This window comes from Dissoconium aciculare (assembly GCF_010015565.1).
Source record: "Dissoconium aciculare CBS 342.82 unplaced genomic scaffold K489scaffold_4, whole genome shotgun sequence".
NCBI lineage: Eukaryota > Fungi > Ascomycota > Dothideomycetes > Mycosphaerellales > Dissoconiaceae > Dissoconium > Dissoconium aciculare.
Window position 1 is genome coordinate 225524 of NW_022984954.1, and position 19142 is coordinate 244665.

General features: G+C 52.9%; 8 protein-coding genes across 8 annotated transcripts; 4 read left to right on the forward strand and 4 right to left on the reverse strand.

The window, feature by feature from the left end:
* Window positions 1-66: 66 nt before the first annotated feature.
* K489DRAFT_430012 (Pkinase-domain-containing protein) lies at window positions 67-2755 on the reverse strand. The gene is made up of 2 exons (XM_033608399.1): window positions 1261-2755; window positions 67-1206 (listed from the first exon to the last, which is right to left on the reverse strand). Exons 1-2 carry the CDS (start codon window positions 2446-2448, stop codon window positions 355-357), a joined length of 2040 nt encoding a protein of 679 aa, XP_033461029.1. The 5' UTR covers window positions 2449-2755; the 3' UTR covers window positions 67-354.
* Window positions 2756-3048: 293 nt separating this feature from the next.
* K489DRAFT_387609 (RNase P/MRP, p29 subunit) lies at window positions 3049-3747 on the forward strand (the record flags this gene model as incomplete). The annotated part of the gene is made up of 1 exon (XM_033606340.1): window positions 3049-3747. The coding sequence occupies one exon, from the start codon at window positions 3049-3051 to the stop codon at window positions 3745-3747; it is 699 nt and encodes a 232-aa protein (XP_033461030.1).
* K489DRAFT_378370 (uncharacterized protein) lies at window positions 3666-5875 on the reverse strand. The gene is made up of 2 exons (XM_033604394.1): window positions 5489-5875; window positions 3666-5436 (listed from the first exon to the last, which is right to left on the reverse strand). The coding sequence occupies exons 1-2, from the start codon at window positions 5664-5666 to the stop codon at window positions 3905-3907; spliced, it is 1710 nt and encodes a 569-aa protein (XP_033461031.1). The 5' UTR covers window positions 5667-5875; the 3' UTR covers window positions 3666-3904.
* Window positions 5876-6111: 236 nt separating this feature from the next.
* On the reverse strand, window positions 6112-7049 carry K489DRAFT_378371 (ribosomal protein S13). Its single transcript, XM_033604395.1, has 3 exons — window positions 6978-7049; window positions 6610-6921; window positions 6112-6547 (listed from the first exon to the last, which is right to left on the reverse strand). The coding sequence occupies exons 1-3, from the start codon at window positions 6978-6980 to the stop codon at window positions 6503-6505; spliced, it is 360 nt and encodes a 119-aa protein (XP_033461032.1). The 5' UTR covers window positions 6981-7049; the 3' UTR covers window positions 6112-6502.
* Window positions 7050-7262: 213 nt separating this feature from the next.
* On the forward strand, window positions 7263-11378 carry K489DRAFT_368930 (uncharacterized protein; the record flags this gene model as incomplete). The annotated part of the gene is made up of 10 exons (XM_033602990.1): window positions 7263-7451; window positions 7520-7721; window positions 7785-8000; window positions 8095-8262; window positions 8333-8439; window positions 8482-8512; window positions 8551-8687; window positions 8853-8868; window positions 9294-9552; window positions 9614-11378. 10 exons carry the CDS (start codon window positions 7263-7265, stop codon window positions 11376-11378), a joined length of 3090 nt encoding a protein of 1029 aa, XP_033461033.1.
* Window positions 11118-12094, forward strand: K489DRAFT_170748 (uncharacterized protein). Its single transcript, XM_033599375.1, has 2 exons — window positions 11118-11782; window positions 11837-12094. Exons 1-2 carry the CDS (start codon window positions 11379-11381, stop codon window positions 12048-12050), a joined length of 618 nt encoding a protein of 205 aa, XP_033461034.1. The 5' UTR covers window positions 11118-11378; the 3' UTR covers window positions 12051-12094.
* A 348-nt stretch (window positions 12095-12442) lies between these two features.
* On the forward strand, window positions 12443-14941 carry K489DRAFT_315924 (uncharacterized protein; the record flags this gene model as incomplete). The annotated part of the gene is made up of 1 exon (XM_033601121.1): window positions 12443-14941. One exon carries the CDS (start codon window positions 12443-12445, stop codon window positions 14939-14941), a length of 2499 nt encoding a protein of 832 aa, XP_033461035.1.
* A 512-nt stretch (window positions 14942-15453) lies between these two features.
* Window positions 15454-17235, reverse strand: K489DRAFT_316301 (uncharacterized protein; the record flags this gene model as incomplete). The annotated part of the gene is made up of 1 exon (XM_033601151.1): window positions 15454-17235. The coding sequence occupies one exon, from the start codon at window positions 17233-17235 to the stop codon at window positions 15454-15456; it is 1782 nt and encodes a 593-aa protein (XP_033461036.1).
* Window positions 17236-19142: the final 1907 nt, after the last annotated feature.

Below are 19142 nucleotides of genomic sequence, written 5' to 3' on the forward strand. Positions count from 1 at the left end.
GTTTGACAGGGGACGCGTCCATTGGAGACTATTTACAGTTGCGATGACGTAATCCTACTATTGGTTCTCGAGACTTTGGTTGCTTCGATTCACTGAACAAGTCACTGACCTGATGGCTACTTTAAACTTCTACAGCATTCACTCGATCGAGCAGATCACTCATGATATGCGACATAAATTCATGCGAGTGGTGTACCGACCTTTTCAACAAATTCGTCTTCTTCGTACATAATCTCATGACCAACTAAATCTGCCAACGTCCACAATGATGCCCGAAGGAGCAGGGGCATAATACAAGAAAAGATTATTGTACAGCCCTCGAGATGCATCAGTCTCAACCACCAAATTCAACACTCAAACTGCATCTTCAGGATAGTGACTTCCTGAATTGTCTCCGAACAACACGGCGTCTCCTTTTCCACCCATTGAAATGAACTCGTTCGGGTCACGATCCGCATCGGGCTGTCTCTCACCCTTGACCGTGTCAATGTTCTCAGCGACAGACTCTTGAGCAGCCTTGACAGCCGCCTCCTTGGCTGGCGGCAACTTCGGCCCGTTTGTGTTGGCGTTTTTGTCGAATATCTTGACAGGAGGTTCGTCGGTTTGCGTCTGCACGATCCGCTCGATCTTGACGTCGTTTATGGAAGCAAGCAGAGTGCGTTCTCGCTGAACTCGTCGTCGAGAGAATTCCATGCCCGCCAGAGCGCCGGTCAGTCCATCGGTACTATCGGTGAGACTGATTGTGTTCTGGGTGATCCAGGGATGTTGGAGAGCCTCGTCGACAGTTATACGTTTCTCCATGTCCACTTCGATCATACGGTCGATGAGGTACAATGCATCATCGCAGACCACATCCCAGTACGGTTGCGGATAATCGAATTTGCCTTGCCTGATCTGATCACTTAAAGTGTATGGGTACTTGTGCTTGTGATAGAGTTCATCCGAAAACGGCGGGAAACCGCACAAGCAAATGTACAACACCACTCCCAAACTCCAGACATCCACAGCTTTGGTGTATCGACGTCGATCGCCTTGGACAAGGATCTCAGGAGCAACGTAAGACGGCGTGCCACACAAGGTGTTGGTGAAAGACTCCTCGCCGATAATCTTGGCCAGGCCAAAGTCAGCGAGCTTGACGTTGAGCGACTTGTCAATCACGAGAATGTTCTCTGGTTTGATATCGCGATGCACAATATTCCGTTCGTGCTGTGATGTGTGTTAGCGCTTCATATCGACCCGTTTTGACATGATAGTCCTTACTAAGTATTTGACTCCTTGGAATAATTGAATGAAAACTTTGCGTGTCTCTGCTTCGGTGAGCTTTTGCTTCATGACGATCCAGTTGAAAAGCTCGCCCTCGGGCGCCAATTCGAGCACCAAATACACTCCGTCGGGCTCGTCAAATGTATTCTTGAGGCATAGCATGTTCGGATGTGATACGCTCATTAGTACCGCGATCTCTTGTTTCAAACCTTCGACTTTGCTCTTCTCGCTCGGCCCCCGTCGCTTCTCAAATTTCTTCACGGCAAAGCTCTTGCCAGATTTCTTCTCGAATGCTAGGTAGACGGTGGCGAAGTGACCTTTGCCAAGTTGTCCCTGGACATTGTACTCCTGGTGAAACCTGTTCGCTTCTTTGTTTCTCGGATAGCGGAATATAAATCGTGCCTCGCCGACGATGGAAATCTCGTCCGCATCTTGCAGCTCACGACGATTGTTTCGACCAAGCAATGCATCATTGACATATGTACCGTTTCCGCTCAAGTCCTCCACGATAGCGAACGAGTCTCCATCGCGGTTCTCTGACCAGAGCAAGCAATGCCTGTTGCTCACGGTGAGCTCGTTGATGATACGATCACACTCCGGATGCCGTCCTATTAGATATCCACTTGCGGGTGTGCCATTCAGCGATTTTTTCTTCTCGTACTCCTGCTCCTTCTTCGCCCAGTACTTCTTCGATACTACTTGCTTTCCGCTCGGATCACCGACCGAGCTTTCCGGTACTGGACAACTTGTCCGGGGTTTCAATACAAGCGGATCTGTGACTGGGGTGCCCTGCGTTGGCACCAGATATCCCCAAACGCCCTCGGCTTCCTCATCTTCGACCTCATAAGCTATTGGAGGTGGTGCAATGAATTGCGAATATGCCTGAGTGTCGCGGGGAGGCGATAGCAATGAAGATTTGTATTGAGAGGATGTGTTGCGACTTGAGATGGGAGTGGATGGTTGCTCCACATCGCTAAAAGGTGGCAGATCCTGTCCTCGTGACTCGTCGGTTGCCTCTGTCCCTTTTCGTGTGACTGGCGAAAGGAAAGGACCTGCATGCACCTGTGAACTAGGCTCCAGTACATTTAAACGATCTGAGCGGCGGGCCTTTTTGGTATCTTCGAGACTGGCACCTGTGGAGTCTCTCGCACGCTTCAGCGAGCTTATTTCTTGTGCGGGCGCCATTGTGTTAGTTCGGCGAGTACAGGTGATGTGTTGCGAAGAAGTGATGGCCAAATCATCAACGGATCGTAGACTGGACTGAATTTATGAGTGTAGCGATGCTATTTGCCGAGACAATTGCTGATGCCCGCAGTGAAAGCGAGACCAATGCGAATATTTGCGGCCAAAACGATACAGATTGGCAACTAGAACCAGGGACAAATTATCACAAAGCTTGGTGACAAAGTCCGGATGTGAGACGCGCGCAGATCAGTTGTCACGGAGAGCGTTTGAGGTGTAGACGACGTGATGACATTGTTGAACTCTATCGCTGGCGCGGTGAACGCGGGCGAGCAAGCCACGAGATGATATATGCTTTCCGCCGGCCGAAGCTAGCACCGTTTGCCTCTGATGATCATAGGGCCAATTCTGATGCACCTACAGCTGCTGCTTTGTCCGCGCACTTTTATGGCACAAGGCGGCCACACCTGAATTGCCGAATGCAGTGACGCATGCGGATGAGAGGGACAATTTCATGCAATTGACAGGCTGCACTTATTGTCACCGGGCACAAGTGATTGATCTGCAGGCATACCAGAAAACTTGAACGCCTGTTCACTCATCATGGCAACTCCAACAACAGAGCACATCGCAGAGGTTCTGCTGAACCGAGCACACTCCACAGAGAACAGCAAGACAATTTTCCGCGAAAAAGTGCGTCTGCGGCCCTTATTATTACGACCGACATCACCCGATCCAAACATAAATGCTCGGTCAAAACGACAATACGACCGTCTCCAAAAGGCCAAAGAACAACGAAAATCGAAAAAGCCCAAACCACTTTCGGCCAAACAGAAGCGTGCACTCTGCATTTACGAGATTCCCAAAGAGCAACGCAAATATGACATCTACGCGCCCTTGCATGTCATGTGGTGTTCCTACATGCGCGAAGTCCTCGGCATCAGCGAACAACGATCATTCGTAGATCCCGTCGGTGCTGGACCCATGCTCACATCGGCGGACTACCACGGCGCAATGTTGGAAGTAGTCAGGAGTCGATGTGTGAGCAGGGTCGGTCTGCAAGGTATTGTCGTGAAAGACAACAAGTTCAGCTTCGAGCTCATTACTCGCAAGAATGAACTCAAGACTGTTCCCAAAGAGCACACGGTCTTTCGTTTCGAGGTACCTTTCGAGGTCAAAGAAGGCATGGAACAGACATCGCGGGATCCGCTTTCGTTTGAGATCTATGGGAGTCAATTCGAGGCGCGTGCTCCAGACCGCGCCACCAAGAAGTTCAGGCTACATTTTGACCCAAGCATATGAAAAGCCATGAGCTAGAAGTAGACCATGACCGTTGCAGCGTGGGAGAAAAGAAGATGAGGTAAAGGTTTGCCTGTTTGTAGGGGAGCGTTGGCGCGAAGTGGATTTGGACGGCCAAAATTCAAGTTTCATTGTTCTTATGGCAAGCTATCCCGAATACTCATAGGCCATCGTTCATGTTCTCGGCATCATCATCCTCCAAATCATCCAAGTCGTCAGTATCAAAGGGCATCAGCTTTTCACCCTTGGCCTCTGTGCCAGCTTCAACGACGAAGTTCGGGGCCACCTCACACTCGGTAAGTTTCGTTCTCTCGTCATCATCGTCCACATTGCTTTTCTTCTTCTTTCCCTGGATCGCAGCATCTGCACCGTCCGCTGACGTCGGAATCGGTTCCACAGGCTTCATCCCTTCAATACGAGCGCGCCGGCCAATAATACAACCTGTCAGTTGTACGCCGTCACCCACACGGACTCCGTCCATGAGGAGACATCGAGTCAGACGAACATTGTTGCCGATCTCACAGTTTGCTCCAATCACCGACTCTTTGATGACGACTCGTGTGCCGATGTTGACATTCTCCGCGACTAAGCTGTCTTCTGTAGCCACACGACTCTGTTGCCCGATCTGCGCTGTTGGGTGGACCTTCGATTCGTGCGCAAGAACGTGCGTTGTGGGCTGTTTGGCGAGATAGAGTGAAATGTTGAGAATGGCTGCGCTGGTGTCCACACGCCGGATCAGTGGGTTGCTCGCAGTCGCCGCCCCTATTGTGTGGGGAGGCTGAATGTATGCTAGCAGAGGTGGGACGACAATCTGCGGCGCTGTAGTGTCGGAAGTGCTACCCACACGACGCGCAAATTTGGCAGACGATGACTGTGTCTTGTCCAAAGCTCGCGTGCTTGATAGGATTTCTACTTCAGCCGCATCGTCGTCATCCATCATCGATCCATCCATGTCCGTTATCGTCGATCGCTTTCGTATGAGGACGTCCTGCATACCGAGCTTCTCCGCGAGGCCTTTCTGCCAGCTTGCCTTTGCCCACCAACCGAGAATGTCTTCGCTGATGGATTCAAAGCGGGCATTCTGCGCTGCAAAATCTTTGACCCATCGGGGAAATACATAAACGTGCGAGTCTCGGTATTTGGTCTTTAACTTGACGCGGCCATGTTTGTGCAGCAGTTGGGTACGGATTTTGAGGACCTCCTTGTCCTCTTCTAGCTTATCGTTGAGCGTATCAGTGGGCATTGTCATGACCACTCGCTCAATCTCGGCTCGCAAGGATCCTTGAGGTGGCGGGACAGGTGCTTGAGGTACCGGGGTGGTTGCAATAAAGTCTGTTTCATCCTTCTTGTGGCTGATACCCTCGAGACCCTGTGTCGGATAGAAAAGTCCGAGACCTCCTCTCTGGGCAGTGCCAGAAGCACTCGTCAGTGGATTTAGGGTGATCCATTGCTGGATCAGTCTGCTTCCGTCCAATTCAGAGATCAAATCGCAAGGTATAATCACAAAATCGGTCGTGATACACTTTTGAATTTCGGGCAGACGCAATATCTGGCCGGTTCCGCTTGTCTGCTGAAGCTCTGCGGGTGCTATAATATCTGGTCTTGGAGATGGCAAACTTGTCAGAGCCGGATGTGTTTTGAACGCTGATTGCAATGCCGGCTCGGATTCTGGAGGAGTTACAACAGTGATGGCTACGACGATCTTAATAAAAGCTTCAGCTGTATTGATGAGATGTATATTTACCATTCACTCCCATCCGATAGCACCAGTCTAACGCATACCATACCATCGGCCTATTAGCAATGGGGACCAGCGCCTTTGGAAAATCCTTAGGATTTGACGTGAAGGTGTTTAATGAAGCGCCTGGCCCGCACAGAATCAAGGCCTGCAAGCCCGGCGAGGGCATCGCGGCGTGAGGCATGTTGTCGTGTAAGATGTGTAAACACCCAGGGATGAGTCAAGTCGTTGAAATCGTGTAGACTCCACAATTTTGAAAAGTGACGATGACGGCACGTAGCTTTTTGAATTTCGAAGGCACTCTTCGGTTTCCTCGTAGATTTGGCCGCAAGTTTTTCGAGACCTAAATTCTTGACCATCTCCTGAGAACAAAACAAAATGGCACTCGAATAGTTATCGTCTGAGGTTGACGATCGCCATTTTTTGGTTGCGACCTTTTCATCTCCAGTCACAGGCCGCGAATTACGTCAGCTGCGGTCCAACCCTAATTACCACAGATCCGAATCACTTTCGAGAGGACATGCATTCACGAGTCTTTATTACTTAGTGGTCGCAGGAATATCGTGGCGCAGAGGTATCTCAGGGAGGCCCTTCGTCGGGAGGTACCTAGACGGCGGTGACGCTGGCCTCGTCGGCGACCCGGCGTGGTGCTGTTACATTCCTCACCATACGTTTGTCCCAGGGCTGCAAAACATCTCGGAACTATCCCGCATCATCAGGGTAACTAATTCGTCAAGAGCTGCCAGAAAAAGCCCGGGAGGAATTTCAAGATTTCCACTGTTGACATGGATGCACAGGCATGGCAGGGGAACAAGACGAACTTTCTGATAGGAGGAAGAAGTATCGTCAGCTGAAAAGCCTCCAGAGGCTCGGTATGATACATGGAAAATGATATCCCGGACAGCACGACCTGCTGTCCCATCTCTGTCAGGTTGACCTCGTGGGTATAGATAAAGACTTTTCCAATCGAATTGTCCCAGAACGCCGTCGCTATGTTAAACACAAATATCTCATACATGCTTAACCGCGTCGTTCGACTTGATTCAGCTTCCGTGCTGTGACGATCTGATCAATTTGTTAGCATTTCTTCATAGTCCAATACCCATATTCAACAGTGCTCCGCTCACCTGTGATCTCGTCCGCTGTCCCCTGACTGGTAGACCCATGGCGTGTCGCCTGCCCCGATAACTGCTCATGTCTCGTAATCTCTGGATGTTCTGAACCAGTTGTCTCCGCAAGTCGTTCTCGATGGTCATGCCGCTGAGCTCCTCGGCAAGGGTGGTGACTTGTTTGTCGTTCAAATTCCCGACTTTGGCGAGTTTGTAGATGCTGAACTTTGCCATCAGACGTTGGGCAATGATTGGACCGATGCCGTAGAAGGATGTCAATGCTCGCGAGACGAGCTTTTTGTCGTTGAAGTGAACGCCGAAGAGGATGGCCTGTCATGTCTTAGCCGTGGTTGATCGCTTCGAACAGCAAGGGAAATATGCCTTACCATGATAGCAGCAGCGATGGAGATGCGCTCTGTCAGCGATGAGCAATGATCAAAATCGAAATATTTCCCTCCGCGTACATGACCGAAAGTCGCGACGCTGTGAGCCGCAAGCAACGCCGAAAGCACAGACCACCGGAGCATGCAAGACTTGGACCCTGATGCTTGCGTGCTTGTACTGGTGGCATTGAGGCCACAGCTGGCCTCTCTGTCGTGAGCTCTGTTCTTTTTCTGCACAACTCGATCGGAATACCGATTCCATTCGATAACACAATCGCACACAATATCATGGCGACTTTTCAGCGGTTGATCATCAGCGTGTTGCTGATCCTTACGGTTGCCTTCATGTTCTTCGCGCAGAATGTGGAGGCGGCCAAGGGCCCCAAGATCACCCACAAGGTGTACTTCGACATCAAGCAAGGCGACAAAGAGCTTGGTCGCATTGTAATTGGTCTCTACGGAAAGACTGTCCCTAAGGTGAGCTTCGCAAAAATATTGTCATGAGCACCACCAAGCAGAACTCACCCTAACATTCTACATTCTAGACTGTCGAGAACTTCCGTGCCTTGGCCACTGGCGAGAAGGGCTTCGGGTACGAGGGCTCAAACTTCCACCGTGTTATCAAGCAGTTCATGCTCCAGGGTGGTGACTTCACCAAGGGCGACGGTACTGGTGGCAAGAGCATCTACGGCGAGAAGTTTGCCGACGAGAACTTCAAGTTGAAGCACAGCAGGAAGGGTCTTCTCAGTACGTCAAAAGATGGAACAACCCCGTTTTGGTAGCCTTCAAACTGACTGATGTCGGCAACAGGCATGGCCAACGCTGGCAAGGACACCAACGGATCTCAGTTCTTCATCACTGTCAAGGAGACCCCGTGGTTGGATGGACGTCACGTCGTCTTTGGAGAGGTGCTTGAGGGATACGATGTGGTCGAGGTCATTGAGAACACTCCCAAGGGCGCCAACGACCGACCTTCGACCGCCGTGACCATTCTCAAGAGCGGCGAGCTCCCGGTGCCGGAAGAAGGTATCAGAGCGGAACTCTAGATGTGCCAGTACGTATCGCGTACTGGTGAGCACGACGGCGATGAGGCACAAAAGCTAACGATAATCCTCTCCAGGCCTTCACGGCACGGCTGATTCCGATGGGCCACTTGACGAAGATGATGATGAAGCAACGGTAATGAGACCTATCATTGTGAACGGCAAGCCACACAAGGTCATCCAAGAGGGAGCCAAGCAGGCTCGCAAGGTGGTGCCTTCTCTTGCCAAGCCCACTGGTGGACTTGGTATGATTACCAAGATCTTCCTAATTCTCCTCGTTGTTGCGGGCTGCTATGGATTTGTCAAAATGTACAGTCCGCGTCGCTCGAGCGTTGCTGGCAGACATGGTGCCTATGAGAGCAAAGCGTATCCATAGAGCAAGATTCAATCAATTCCATGATCATCGCGCCTCAACTGCCCAGGTGTGCTCTGGTGTCTTGTCACTACTGTTGATAAATTTTCAGATGTACTTCCTCTGTTATATCCTGCACACGCGTGTGTGGCCGCAATTCGTGTGTACTGTTTGCAACGAGGTCGAACCTCACTTGCCGACTCAACATCTCAACGGTATTGTTTTGAGCCATCATTTTTTGCGATGAAGCCGAAGCAGCATCCAGCCGGGAAGCGTGAACTCGATGTTTCGAACCCTGGTTCAGAACATGACGACTCTGTGTGTCGGAGAATTACCTAAGTATCTACTACGACAAGTGATCGTTTTCACATGCAATCCCCTGTATTTTATTACTCGGACGCAACGCCGGCATCGCCACATCAGACACGTCAGACAATTACATTGTATATTGTAATACAGAAGGTTATGTGAGTAGCAAGGCAGTGTAGGCCGTACTACTGTGAGTAAAGTGTAGAAACGCAGAAATCGCCTCAGGCATCACAGTGCTGATTATACCTGCATAACTAGCGCAAGGTCATGCCCGGGGCCAACTTGCCGCTCTGATGCACACCCGGGGCCGTCGAGGGTAAAATTCTTGTCCAGGTGCCTGCCACAAGTGACTTTTATTCTTGAACCTTCTTGTTTCTTCAACACATTCACATCTTCACCCTCTCCTCTCTCCCTTTTGAGTTACGATAAACCTCATCATCCTCGCGCGTGTGGAGATTCATTTCTTCTTTCTGTTGCGAGCTTTCTCTGAGATTTTCATTTGTTCTTTGCAGGGCATCTTGCACGTGAAGACAGTGACAGTCCCATTTCTACATCTTCGAGTTACTTGACCGTCTGTCATTCACTCAATTTGATCAATTCAACGACTTTTTCCAGTCGAAAAGCATCTGAAAGACGCAATCATGGCAGACAACCTGAACATGAATGGCTTGTCTCTCCAAGACTCCGCTCACGCACCCCAGGGAGGACCGCCTCAACAAGACGGATTCTCTGAGCGTTCTGCTTACGTACCGCCTCACATGCGTCAGCGTGGCCCTGGGCCCGCTCCTGCACAGGCTGGCGCTCCACCACCTGGACCCGGTGCCTTCAGCGGACCTCCACCCTCCGGCATGCAAGGAAGCGCCTGGGCCCCGAAGTAAGTCATGCGTGTCTGGTAGCATACTGCGAAGTACGGATTCTAATGGATCGTGTAACAGCCATGGTCCTCCACCACAGGCTGCTGGCGGCTGGGGCGCTGCCCAGACGTTCACCCCTCGCGGACCTGAGGGTCACTCTGCACCTCGCGGCAACTTCAACCGAAACGGGTACGGCGGAAACTCTGGTGGTGGTGGTGGTCGCGGAAACACTGGTGCAGGAGACGGTCAATGGCGAGACGGCAAGCACGTACCCGGGCCTCCCAACGCTAACCTTGAGCGTGATCTTTTCGGTGTTGCCAACGATCCCCTGAAGCAACACTCCGGTATCAACTTCGAGAAGTACGACGACATTCCCGTCGAGGCATCTGGACAGGGTGTGCCGGAACCAGTCACCACTTTCACCAACCCACCTTTGGACGACCACCTGATCGCCAACATTGAGCTGGCCGGATACAAGATCCCAACTCCAGTTCAGAAGTACTCAATTCCGATCGTCATGGGCGGCCGTGATTTGATGGCTTGTGCTCAGACAGGTTCTGGAAAGACTGGTGGTTTCCTGTTCCCGATTCTCTCCCAGGCCTACCAGACAGGCCCGAGCACTTCAACACCGGCTCAGCAGGGATTCGCCCGTCAACGTAAGGCATACCCCACATCCTTGATTCTTGCACCTACTCGTGAGCTGGTGTCTCAGATCTACGACGAGGCTCGCAAATTCGCCTACCGCTCCTGGGTACGCCCATGCGTCGTGTACGGTGGTGCCGACATCGGTTCTCAACTTCGTCAGATCGAGCGTGGTTGTGACTTGCTCGTCGCAACCCCTGGTCGTTTGGTTGACTTGATTGAGCGAGGCAGAATTTCACTCGCTAACATCAAGTACCTTGTTCTCGATGAGGCCGATCGCATGTTGGACATGGGTTTCGAGCCTCAGATTCGCCGCATTGTTGAGGGTGAAGACATGCCTCGCACCGACAACCGCCAAACCCTCATGTTTTCCGCCACCTTCCCCCGTGACATTCAGATGTTGGCCCGTGACTTCCTCCGCGAGTATATCTTCCTCTCCGTTGGACGTGTGGGCTCTACTTCTGAAAACATCACCCAGAAAGTCGAGTACGTCGAGGACGTCGACAAGCGCAGCGTGCTCCTCGACATTCTGCACACTCACGGTGCTGGTTTGACGCTAATTTTCGTCGAGACAAAGCGTATGGCCGACTCTCTCTCGGACTACCTCATCAACCAAGGCTTCCCGGCTACTTCCATTCACGGAGACCGTACTCAGCGTGAGCGTGAGCGAGCTTTGGAAATGTTCCGTACTGGACGTTGCCCAATTCTTGTCGCCACTGCTGTTGCTGCTCGTGGTCTCGATATTCCGAACGTCAAGCACGTTGTCAACTATGACTTGCCTACTGACATTGACGACTATGTCCACCGTATTGGTCGTACCGGACGTGCCGGAAACACCGGTATCTCGACCGCCTTCTTCAACCGCGGCAACCGCGGTGTCGTTCGTGAGCTCATCGATCTTCTCAAGGAGGCGAATCAGGAGGTCCCCGGCTTCCTCGAGAGCATCGCTCGCGAAGGCTCAGGCTTTGGCGGCGGACGTGGTGGCCGTTCTGGCGGTCGCGGACGTGGCTCGGCTGGCATGAAGGATGTCCGTGCTTTCGGGGGCGGCCAGCGTCCCAGCTATGCCGGTGGTATGGGAGGTGGCGTGGGCGGCGGAGCCGGCGGTTACAGCCAGGGCGGCGGTGGCGGCTACAGCCAAGGCGGCTACGGCGGTGGCGGCAGCTACGGCAACCCAGGCGGTTCCGGTGCCAACAGCTGGTGGTAGATGCATCACATCTTGCCACAGCAAACAGACCACACCATGGTCCGCCAGTGTCATTCATACTGGTCCTTTTTCTTTTCGCGACTCCTGGCTCAGCGCATTTTCCTTTTTCGGATCGACACGAGTGGCAGCACACTCACATTATACCCAAACTGGCATGATAGATTGCGTTTCTTTCTTTCCCAACTGCATAGCGACTGCGCATGCTGGGAAATGGAGAAGAGACGCTCCTGTAACAACAATCGCGGCACATTTCGACGTTTTTACGCAGAGGGCGCTATCTCCGCCTGCTCTGCAAACCTGACGTTTCATGGGCCACGATTTCTACGACATCATCGACGCTTTCCTCGCTGCTTTGGGCCAGTGAGTGCTGTGCAACTCATTAGATCGGCGTTTTTGTTTTTATCCACCTACGTCGCAACCAGAGACTTATTTTCTGGCATGCGATGTTTTACATCAAGGAACGGTCTCGATGGCTTGCAGGGATGGCAAGGGAAGTCTTCTCCATTTTGTTCTTCTCGACGACTCTCAGAGGGGCTTGTTTCTTCTTCGAGTTTTCGATGCTGTATCATAGAAGACCCGCTTTGTACAATTTTTGCATTCTATCTAGATCGCCAATCAAAATTCACTTGGCCGTTCATCAATTATATCTCCGGTCCAATTTTTTATCGATAGGATGTGATGTTATGAGTGGTTGTATTGTGAAGGAGGGGGAATGAGGTAGCAGATTGGGATGCCTTGCGAGGATGATACTATTCATCAGTTACAATGGTTTTTCGCTGTAACAAATCCGTTGGCATTGGACGATCAAACCACCTATCCCTGCTGTACTTGAAACAAAACAAAGGCATTTTTGGAGGGTGTGAAAGTTTACACTATTTACGTGTGCTGTTCCTGTTTTCGCGCACAGTGCTGTGACGTAGATCGGCTCGCCCCGCCCAGATCTCGAAATGATGATCGTGGACTTTTCTAAGGCCGAGAAATTGTACTTCGACGCAAGCTCGCAGACTGGATAACCGACTTACATACGGCAACATTGCCAAACACACGCATAACGTATAGACATGATGTCGGCGGAAACCATCACGCCCGCCGTTCTACAATTCGTCGACTCAGGCACATATCCGTCAGAAGAAAGCGTCTTCTCTGCAACACTACAGCCCGCGGATCTCCAACACCTTCTCCAGCAGTTGCGCGCAGAGCAAGCACAAGCTAAAGAGACCCTTCGAGGTCTTAGTCGTACCGCAGCACCCGATGTCGACGACTGGGTAGCGCGCGCGAGGACGCTACAAGCGGACATTCAGCGCTCTCGAGACACCGCCAGAGACATCGTGAAGGCTGCGGAGACTGGCCGCGAACTTGCAGACAAAGTCAAAGATGCGCGCGCCAAGGTGGGGCTGTTAGAAAAGGAGGTCGGGTTCAACGAGAGCCTCGAGCAGACGCTGCTGAGAGTCCGGGAGACCAATGCGGATTTGAGCGAGGTGAAGAATGCGGTGGTGGAGGGCGATCTTCAGCGTGCTGTGGGCAAATTTCAGACTGCGGAGGTGGCATTCTCAAAGCTTGATTTGCATGGCACGGGAGTTGCGGCACTGTTGGAGAGGAGGATGGAAACTTTGAGAGATGAGGTGAAGGATATGATCTTGCAGAGGTGGAACCATCACTTCTTTGTTGATGCCGAGAACAGAAGCTTTGCTGTCCAAAATGCTGGGAGGCACGATATTCTTGTGCAAGCAGCCAAGGCATTGGATCTTTTCGAGCCTCGCATCGCCAGACTTGCCAAAGATCTGGAAAGAACATTGCTTCGACCCAGGATGGTGGTGAGCCGTGAGGAAACCGTGTTTCGAATGACGGTCACTTCGAATTCAGTGGCATGCGATTCGACCAGTGACGACACCACCATCGCCGCATTGCTAACGGACCTCACGTCACTCGTACAATTCCTCGATTCGAGTCTACCCAAAGAGGTGTCAACGTCACTCTCGCAACATCTGATACCCTTCCTCGTAACGCGATTGGAAGATGACTGGCTGAACCCATCACTTCCCTCTGCGATTGCAGAGATGCCGGATTTCCAGCAGGCGCTTGGTCGAGTAGCATTGCTTGCGAATCAAATTAATGACTTGGGCTGGAAAGGCGCACAGACATTGCTAGACTGGGAGAAGAATGTCCCTCGCTTGTGGCTTACAAAAAGGAGAGAGTTCCTGCTTGGAGAAGTTCGCAATTTGGTCTTTACCGGTCTGAAAGAGACCAAAATTGTAGAACGCGTCGAGACTCAGATCATCCAGGAGGATATAGAGGTGGATGCAGGTGCAGCAGAGGGAGGCGACGATTGGGATGCTTGGGATGAGTCTGCGGATGCCACTGCAAACACACCGACTGGCAATGCGCCAGCTGCAACAGGTGACGAAGATGACGACTTCAGCGCCTGGGATGCTCCACCCGACACGGAAGGAGAACAGACCAAGGATGATGATGGTGAGGGCGAGACATGGGGCTGGGAAGATGGACAAGAAGGCACTGAAAAGTCGCCTGCAAGTCCCAAAATTCTCAAGAAACAGCCATCGAGGCTGAGCACAAAGCCGAATCCAGCAAAGCCTAGTGAACGAGAGATCACTTATAAGGAGTCATTCATGGTCACAGCAGTGCCCGAAGGCATCATCTCATCAATCCAGCAAGTCGTCCAAGACGCCCAAACCTTGGCCCACGAGGATCACAGCAGCTCTCCCATCGCCCCCGCCGCAACCGGGCTCTACAGCCTCCCCACCCTAGCCCTCGCCATCTACCGTGCAACCGCCACCACCGCCTACGCCAACCTCGACAGCGGCAGCATGCTGATCTATAACGACGCCTCGCGTCTCGCCGACCAACTCGAGAAGTACCAGACCAGCCAACCGGCGACCTCCCGCCTGCGCCTGTCCAACGACATCAAAACCCTCACGACCTTCGCGCGACGCGCCTACAGCAGCGCCATGGACTCGCAACGCACGATCCTGCGCGACCTGCTCGACGGCGCGCAGGGTTTCGGGAACTGCACCACACCACCCTACCAAGCCGCCTGCGAAGCCGCCGTGTCCGACGCCACGCACCACCTGCGCACGGTGCACAAACAATGGGAGCCCATCCTCTCCCGCCCGGCGCTGCTGCAATCCGTCGGGGGTCTCCTCGCCACGCTGATCGGCAAGATCATCGCGGACGTCGAAGACCTCCCGGACATCTCCGAGGCGGACAGCAAGCAGCTCCAAGCGCTCATCGAATCGGTCAGCGAGATCCGGGACCTGTTCTCCTTCGAGGACGCGGGCGGCGGGGATGATGACGACGGTGGTGTCGGCGGCGAAATCCGGGACCAGACCGCCTCCTTCTGCCCGAACTGGATCAAATTCCAATACCTGGGCGAGATCATGGTCAGCAGTCTCGCGGACATCAAGTACTCCTGGCACGAGGGCGGGATGAACCTGGACTTCGGCCCCGAGGAGGTGGTGGGGTTGATCGAAGCGCTGTTTGCGGAATCCCCGCTGAGGAGGGCGGCGATCGGGGAGATCCGGAGGAGTGCGGCGGGGAGGATGTGAGATTTCCAACAAGGGGAAGAGAAGGAAAGACGAAGAGAAAATAAAGAATAAATTCCCCCAGGGTTGGGTCTTGCCTTTTGAGAGGTACAGAGGGTGGAGATGTGTTGATCGAGGGAGATAGGAGACTTTTGCGGATCAATCATGATAGACTGACCTGCAGCGATTAGAAAAGTCGATATATGAAATGACAGAGTACACAGTTGCAGCGAGGGTTCGATATCGTTTCGTCATTATACAGCAATCATATGCCGTTTCTCTACATAGACCAAGCTCCTGTGGCGGAGTCAGGGTGGCAATTCCAGAGGTGCGAAGATGTGCACTTATCAGTGGAAGGAGCATCGTCCCCCTCGCACAGAGATGTCTATTTGTACATCGAAAGAGAGGGAAAGAGAAAAAAAGTCATACAAGCCGCTCGCCCATGCGACGTCGCGAAGACAGAGAGAGAGTCAACGTCTCCGAAAGAAAATGCAGGCGGCGGTGTTCGTTTGGACCAACCCCCCCGGCTCCTCCATTCAAGGCCCATTTCCATCCCAACTCCAGCCCCTTCCATCGTCGACGTTGACCCACTTCCCTCCCGATCGGACGCCCTCCCATCCCATGGCGACGCCGAGGACTCTACAGCTCGCGCTGCTGATAGCGCAAACGGCGGCGTCCGAAGCGCGGGCCAGGACCGCCATGTCGAGGACATATGCGCGTCCGACCAGGATCCGCATCTCGAGGGCTTGAGGGGTGGTCGAGACTGGGCCGCCGACGTTCCCGAGGGAGGCGAACATGGCGGCGTAGAAACCCCCATCCCAACCGGCGTTCTCGGCGACGTGTTTGTGGTATTGGATGGCGGTGTGGCCGTCGTGAGGCGCGTGAGGTCCTCGTGGGATGGATTTGGTGGCGGTGAGGTTTGCGGCGGCGTCGAGGGCGGATTTGGTGGCGAGGAGGATGCGGTCTTGGGCTCGGGTGAGGGATTCTGGGGAGGCGTCGTGGGCTGAGAGGGCGAGGAGGAGTTCATCTGAGAGGTGGATGTCCGGGTCATCGGAGGCGAGGACGAGGTTCGGTGTGGATGCGATGGGCTGTGAGGGGTGGACTGGCGCGGAAAGAAAGGATGTGATCGATGAGAAGATCTGTGATGTTGGCTTCTTCGCTAGCGAGGGAAGCATCTCATATGCGGCATCGACGTAACGGCTCAAAGGAAGGTAGTCGTGACTGTATTGGTATTCATAGGGATGACGGTCGCCGCGACGAATGTGCACGCCGACGACAGGTGCCTGGGCATTCTGCGCGTCTCCACGAAAGTGTGAGACACGCTCGTCGACATATCCGGCATCCGTATCTGCAAGATGAAAGAGAGCATCATAGCCAGCTCGTACGAGTGCAAAGACCTGGGTTTGTTGTTCGCGCACAAATCGATTGGACCGCATGTATTGAGCTTTGAAAGCTGGGCCAAACGTCCATTGAGCTGTCGAGCTAGAGACAACGATATGGCGTGCAATCGCCGGGCACGAGACAATGTGATGCGCAGGCGGCGGGTTGCACTGTGGTCGAGGAGGAGGTTGAAAGTAGGAGGTATACTTGCTCCAAGCCCAACGGGAATCGTCCAGGAAGAAAGCTCGTCCCTGCCTCTGAGCCAAGCCATAGCTGAGCCACAGCATCAACAACGAGCCACCGAAGCTGATGTCATCGCTTTCGAGGACGAAAGTCAGACTCTTCTCACAGACATTTTCCTGGGACGTTTGATTGTTGTTGGCAGGCAAATACCCCATGGCCTGCGCTTCAGCGACGTCCAAGAAAGACCGGTCCGAATCTGCCCACCATCCTGATACACCGGAAGGCTGCGTGGTAGTTCGGATCTCGTCGCGAACTGTCTCAGTAGTTTGGCAGATGTGAGTATAGTCGTTTGAGGACAAAGGGAAGGCCGAGTCATGCGGGATGGAAACCGTCCACTTAGATCCACCATTGACAGTGATGGCGGCCGCATGCTTGGGCAAATCGGCCAGCTGCGTCGTGTTGGTCGAGATAGGCAAGGGCGCCTGAAAGTCTTTGACAGCGGTGAAGATATTTGATGCTTGCCACAGGAAGACAAGCGATAGTGTGATTGCTACCACGAGTCGAGCGGCGTACCGGCGATAGAAGGAACGTTCCTCGGATTTGTTGAGCTTGAGTCGAGTCGTTGGCAGGAGAGGTGAGAGTGGAGGTAGAGTTCCGAATTGTTTCTCTGCACTGCCATCTATGCCCGGTATAAAAGATGCAGGCGATGGAAGGACCGGGACGGTCAAGAAGTTGGTGTTTCGTCGAGGTTTCATGATAATGATGATGATGGTGATGATGTGAAGAGAGCGTGGTCGGATAGTGGAAAGTTCGAGGCGATGCGATGCAAGGTGATGTAAATGCTGAGGTTGTTCGTGAGGAAGGTCGTTGAAAGTGGGAGAGAAACGAGAGTGGTGCCTGCCACGTCTTTCACAATCGTAAGTCGTTGATGGTGATCATGAGGGAGGACTCTTGGAACCAGTCCAGGTGAGTTTTCTTTCTATCAAAAATCGGACACTCTTCTCAAAATACAGGGACGATGAGACAGGTCCAGTATCAAGCCGATGGCGATCTGTATGTAACAGAGCGGAACAGTGGCGGCGGTTGAGACGGTGGGGTTTGTACTGGAGAGTGAGACAGAGAACGGTGGTGTCACTCAAATGAGGCGGAAGAGACGGTCGTTGATGAGGTTGATGGGAAGGAACGACTGGAGAGTTGTTGGCGAGAGGATGAGAGGATCTGACCGGCAGCTCCTCCGTTGTCGACGATACGATACGATAATGATACAAAGAAATGCAGTGGCGGTGGTGGTACAGAAGGGAGAGAAAGAGAGAGAGTGTGTGTGTGTGTGTGTGAAAGAGTCGTTCGTTACAAGGGAAGGCAACCAGGGAAGTCAGGACGTGCGTGTGCGTGTGCGTGTAAGTGCAAGGTGAAGTATGTACATGTATCATTGTATAGGGTGGAGCAGAGAGAGAAAGAGAAAGAGAAAGATCCCTCCTCCTTCGGGTGTAACAACATTCCGCGTGCTACTCTTACAGTGCAACCCATCCAATATTGGATGACACTCCTCGATGACTGATGACTGATGACTGCTAACATCTGTCCGGGCAATGTTCCACCCTGCGTACAGTAACAATGATCATCAAATTTGGAGCATACAGAGGGCATGTCCGTCGTCGTCCTCGGGCTGTGCACGCCGATCTGTGACCGTATCTACCTCATCGTTCAACGTTGAATGGCCGGCCGTGTATGATACCACTACCACTACCACTTAAAGACTTCTCTCTTAGTGCCCGTGTGCCCCAATGACAATTACGAGGTGCAGTGGGGGGGAACATCGGTGAACAGTCCATTCCAGCGGCCATCCTCCTCTTCTTCCCAATGCTCTCACTCCCGCCTCGATATGTATGTACCTCCCTCGTTGTATACTCCCGGTCGAGTGCATCGGGTGCCATACCTGCGTGGACCCAGGAGCGTGGAAGACAAGTCCCCCAAATCCCCAATGCAGTGTATTCCAGGATCATTATCTATCCTTATTCTTGCAGATACAGTAGTACATGCTGTATGTATCATGTCGTAATGCATGACGGGACAGTAGTGCGTGCATAAGAAGAGGGAAGAGGACGAGCCCTTGGAAGGGAAAGTCTCCCCCACCTCGGGACATACAGCCGGGCCACATGAAACGAGAGAGGCGAAAAGGCCCCCGACGAATCCCCGTCCATTGACCCTGCAGGCGTTGGTCATTGGCTGCTCCGCTTGTGCGCCTGTTTCACCATCGATCCCCGAACCGATGTATTCTCCTTCCCTGTGTGTTCCATGTTCGCTTGTTGGCATTTCCATGTCCGTCATACCATGGCGATGACTGCGGCACGGAAAGAGAGAGGGATACATGCACAGCACACGTGAGAAGGCTCGCGGGAGTTGATCCACCGGATATGCATCTGCTTCCATTCGCGCCCTCACGTGAGCAGAAAGAAAAGCGAGCGGATCGAACACAACGGGCATGACATCAGGGGGGCGCGCGGGTCTCAGCTGGCAAAGTTTCTTCTCTCTTTCCTTTCAGCTCGTGCGCATCACTTCTCGGTCAAGGCTTAGTGTCCACTCCTCCGCAGCCAATCATGGCCGGATTCCCGGGAGTCTCGCCCTCTTCGTCCTCCATGGCACCTATCTGGCGGTCACCTGG